This window comes from Cornus florida, unplaced genomic scaffold, assembly GCF_030987335.1.
Source record: "Cornus florida cultivar Cherokee Brave unplaced genomic scaffold, ASM3098733v1 CherokeeBrave_3.0.0_Hap2_Chr10, whole genome shotgun sequence".
Lineage (NCBI taxonomy): Eukaryota > Viridiplantae > Streptophyta > Magnoliopsida > Cornales > Cornaceae > Cornus > Cornus florida.
Window position 1 is genome coordinate 62,210,839 of NW_026775580.1, and position 5,177 is coordinate 62,216,015.

The 5,177-nt window shown below is 39.7% G+C and overlaps 2 protein-coding genes across 2 annotated transcripts; one reads left to right on the plus strand and one right to left on the minus strand.

The window, feature by feature from the left end:
* The first annotated feature begins 1,190 nt into the window (after positions 1-1,190).
* LOC132277702 (uncharacterized) lies at positions 1,191-1,923 on the plus strand. The gene is made up of 2 exons (XM_059779549.1): positions 1,191-1,596; positions 1,652-1,923. The coding sequence occupies exons 1-2, from the start codon at positions 1,191-1,193 to the stop codon at positions 1,921-1,923; spliced, it is 678 nt and encodes a 225-aa protein (XP_059635532.1).
* A 1,132-nt stretch (positions 1,924-3,055) lies between these two features.
* Positions 3,056-4,222, minus strand: LOC132279229 (protein PHOSPHATE-INDUCED 1-like). The gene has a single exon (XM_059781156.1). It carries the CDS (start codon positions 4,142-4,144, stop codon positions 3,188-3,190), a length of 957 nt encoding a protein of 318 aa, XP_059637139.1. The 5' UTR covers positions 4,145-4,222; the 3' UTR covers positions 3,056-3,187.
* Between the last annotated feature and the right edge of the window lie 955 nt (positions 4,223-5,177).

Here is a 5,177-nt window from a genome sequence, read left to right on the forward strand (position 1 = left end):
ACACGAAGCCTAAGGGAGAGAGTCAAGAATTGAACTTGCTTGTGAGATTTTGAATTAAAATCTCAGCGTCGTTTTCCTAAATTTTCGGCGATCCTTCACTGTTCTCCTCCTCTGTTACCCCTTGGTTCAACCCACGAGCAATCACCTTCCTTTCTCCTTGGTCCAATCTTAAACTATGGCCGAAACCCTAACCGATTTACTCTGTTTTCCTCTCAAGTCTCTCTCTGTAAACACGAACTCTCTGTATACATGAATAGGGTTTTTCTTAACCCTAAACAAAAGTATACTATTCTTTATATAGGCTTTAACCAAAACCTAATTCTACTTATTTTAAAAGACGGAAACCTACACTAAATATAAAACTAGTCGGCCACCATATGATTTCCTAAAAAAATATAAAACCCTAAACTATATATTACATTAAATTCATTCTTAAACTAAGTCCACCTAAGCATAAATGTAAATAAAACAAATAAATCAAATAATCAATTAAATAATACAATTAACCAGTTAATTCAATTAAATAAACAATTAATCAATTAATTCAATTAAATAAATAATTAACCAATTAATTCAATTAAATAAAAATAATTAAACAATTCAGCAAATAAGCAAATAATCAAATAAAAATGTAATAAAATAATTAATTAAATACCGAGACTATCCTTTTAAAATTAGAGGTATTACAACAGACCTATTTCCTGCTGCAATACTGTCTACAAGTGTATAGCCAAATTGCTTGCAACCAAGCTATAGTCCACATTACCACACTTCATTGATATGTCACAAGTAGCCTTCATACATGGAAGGAAGATCACAAACCCTATACTACTAGCTCATGAGCTACTCAGAAGGTACCATAAGGACTCTTCCCCTGCTAGATGTGCCATCAAGGTTGATTTAAGGAAAGCTTTTGACTCTGTGAAATGGGACTTTGTTCTAAGTTGCCTCTCATTCCTGAATTTCCCTCCCAAATTCATCTCATTAATATAAGCTTGTATATCAACACCCTCATTCACCATTGCCTTAAATGGGGAATTCCAGGAATTTTTCAAAGGCAAAAGAGGGCTGAGACAAGGGACCCTATTTCCCCCTTCCTATTTGTCAATGTGATAAATGTTTTGTCATCTATTATTAATGATTATTTGAGAAGAACTCATACCTTCAAATATCATTGGAGATGTGGAGCAATGAAGATTACACATCTTTCCTACGCTGATGACCTCCTTCTTCTGTGCCATGGAGACATTACTTCTCTTTCAATTTTGAAATCAACCCTTGATCACTTTTGCAGCATGTCTGGTATTGACATAAATCTCTCCAAAAGTAATGTATTCTTCTCTGGAACTCATCCTTACACTCAATCACAAATCACATCACTGTTTAGTATTGGTCTAAGCACCCTCACAGTGAAGTATCTTGGTGTCCTACTCATTTTCACAAACTTAAAGGCACAACATTGCAGCATACTTATTGAGAAGATCACAAATAGAATCACATATTGGTCTGCAAGATCACTTTGGTCGACTTCAGCTCATAAAAGCAGTCTTGGTTTCAACACAAATCTATTGGTCAAGCCTTTTCATCCTCCCAAAGGTAGTCATCAATGAGCTCAACCAAATTCTAAGATCCTTCCTGTGGTTTGGTCCAGAGATGAAGACTAGTGGAGCAAAAGTTACTTGGGAGATGGTATGCAAACCTAAGAAGGAAGGTGGCCTTGGCATCCCAAATTTGGAGCTCACCAATAAAGCTGATATCCTAAGGTATATTTGGACCTACAAACCAATGAGAGCAACAGGTTGTGGGTCACTTGGTGTAACACAAACCTCATTAAGTCAAGGAACCTATGGACCCTCAAGATTCCTCAGCCTTGCTCTTGGAGTTGGACGAAGATTCTACAGCTCAGGCATCCTGCAAGGCTAATCATCCAACACAGAATTGGTAATGGCAATGCTACAGCCTTTTGGTGGGACAACTGGATCTCTAGAAGCCCCCTCGGCACAAGATACCCACTAAGGATTCACTGATACAATTATAGTCAATACTTTCATTCTGAATTCATCGTGGTCTTTTCCCATTAGCCTTACAAATGCTATTCCAGAGCTGCTCTCACTACCACCTCCATGCACTTCCAGAAGTGATAAAAAAAACTATGGACTGCTTCCCCAAATGGTCACTATAGCCTCAAACGCACAACAAGCCATCTTGCAGAGCACTCTCCTGAAGTACATTAGCACAATCTAGTATGGAGATCACCTTCAATACCCAGGATGAAGTTTAACCTTTGGCTAGCAGTTCAATCCAGACTCCCAACTCTTGACTGCAAATCAATGTCACGCCATGAAAATGTATGTGCTCTTTGCCAAAATCACCTTGAATTACACCAGCATATCTTCTTCAATTGCAGCTTCATCTCCCCAATATGGCGATTCATCAAAATCAAATGTAAATTCAGAACCCCAATTACAAATTGGGAGGACCTGATTCATTCCATAAGCACTCAATGGAAAAGGAACACCCCCATAAACCTATTGCGGAAAGTTTGCCTCTCATCCATGGTGTACCATACTTAGGAAGAAAGAAATGAGAGGATCTTCAAGAAGAAGAAGTCAACTCAGAGAGTGGTACTTGCAAGAATAAACTCTACAGTCGCAACTCTGCTAAGTTGGGGTTCTTGAAAGATAATCAATCTTCCAGGCAAATTCTCAGGGATTGGAATTTGTTGCCTACTCACTGTCGCCCTCCTCCAATACCATTGGATTGATATACTCTCAGATGATGATCAACCATCATCCTCTGTTAGGGTTCTCACCGAATCGTGCCCTAACAACCTCACTTAACGACTAATTAACCATTAATTACGATTATTAGTTTTGTTTTAATGACTAGGCTTTCCATACTTTGGGTCGCTTTTGGACTTTATTTCCCTCTTTTAGTGTTTTGGCGAAATGGCCCATCTTATGTAATTATTTTACGGAGTAATATTTATATCAGTTGTTTCATTTTCCACAAAAAAAAAAAAAAAAAAAAAAAAAAAAAAAAAAAAAAAAAAAAATTGGAATAATATGATATTCTATTATTATTATAAAATGGCATAACAAAAGATAAATAAGTAAACAAATGAATAAATTGAATTCTCTCTATAGGCGTGTATTATGGCCTCATCTAGCCTAGCTAGCTACTTCTGCTATACAAGAGTCGAACACGACGACGTGGAAGGATCATAAAGAGCAGGAACCAAGTACTTCCTCCCATTTGCACCATGTGCATTGTAGCTAGCACCAGTGGTAGGGTCTACCAACAAGTCTCCAGCATAGCCCGGGTAAGCCCCCTTAGCATAGACTCCAGGACAAGCCGACGCAGCCTCTAGCGGTGCACCCGCCGAACCCTGGTAGTAGCCATTTCCAAATGGGTTCGTAGCCGTCCCAGCCAATAGGCTAGCCAGGTTGATGACCATCCCGTCCAGACCCACATCGTTGTTGGGTGCAACCAATGGTGGACTCTGTGGTCCGTAGATGGGTTGGTGGAAAGGCCAAGCACATTGTCCCGGGCACTGAGTCTCCGAGTTACCAACCCAGATGTAGGCAAACTTGTAATTCTTGCCCTTAACCTGGGCAGTAGTACTCTTCGCAGACCCATGGGTCCCACACCTGCTTGAACAAAACCCATCAACGGTAACATCAGACGCAGTCAACACAACGTTGATCGCATTGCTCTGATCACCCTTGTATGCCAAGTGTACGATCTGTTTCTGTGTGAGCGACTTCCCTAGAGTACAGCTCTCGTCGACCACTTGTTTGCCCAGAGAGAGTGAGAGCGAGGAGGGTTTCTTAGAATCGGCCAGGTGGTAGTATTTCTCGGTGGTCTTCCACCACGTGGCAACAGATGGTTGGCTTTGCGGCGATGAGGATGACAGTGAGGTGATGAAGTCGGAGACAATGGCTTTTTGGGAAGGCTTGAACTTGCCATACCAGATGAGGTTGACTGAGATTTTACCATAAAGAAGAGGGCCTTTATGGTATTTCAAGAGCTGAGTCTGGTCTTGGACCAACTCACTGAGTTTTCTCGCAGCAAATGAAATGTTGAAAAGAGACACTAGCAAGAAAAGGGTTAGAGTGAAATGGGCTGATGCCATGGAAGCCATTTTCAAACCAAGACGGAGGATGTCTAGAGAGAGAAAATGTAGATAAAGAAGATGAGTTGAGTCTGTGTTATACAAAGTTGTGTGTGTAATGGCTATATATATATAGGTAGCATTCTCTATCTCACTTGTGTACATACGAGTAATATTTAATTTTCAAGCGTACAGTTGGCGAACTTGCTTAGAAACACAACATGAAGCTGTCTCTCTCTATAGTCAAAAGCATTGCAATTACTTCGCGACTGAAAGAGAGAGTGTGATTCGACACCCAAAAAAAAAAAAAAAGTGGGTGTGTGTGACAACGGTACTATTACGCGTTTTTATCCAAAAAGTGTAGATGGTAATTTCACGCGCTCAAAACGCGTTTATGGAATGGCTTATAAATGTTGGCACGCGCATGCGAGAGCGTTGTATTGGATTTAATGACTTAAGGCTATGGGTTTAAATCTTTTGAGTGGTCCTTTCCATTACAGCTTAGTTACAGTTCGAATTTGGCGAAATCTAAATTGACGAAAATGACCTTCTACGTGGAGGCATGGTGGTGAATCTAATTGGGGTAATGTAGGAAAATACGGGGACTAAATAGAGACGTTGGTGAACTGGTGACAGGTTGGAAGGTGTGTGGGTATAGACTTTTATGGAGATGCGTAACTTAGAATCCAGCTGTTGGTCAGCATATGGGAGTTTAGGAATATGGAGATGTGTCATTTGTGGGTATCCAATGCGCCACACACAAAAAATTCGTGAGTTGAGGAGCGAATCTTAATGGGCACTTGGGACTGGCCAGCTGGTTCAAGCTATGACTTGACAGCTGTTGTGCCATGTCAGCAATCTCATTTCCACTAAGGAGTACTTTTTAAGGAATTTTCCTTCTCATCTTTATTTCAAGCACTATTTATAATTAATAATACAACACTTTTTAAAGTCATATTTAATTATTGCATTAGTAATTAGTAAGCACCTTTGAGTTAATGCTTTAGTCAGGAATGTTATATTTGTGTTTTACAATTTACTTTTACGCTTGGTTAATTTGTTA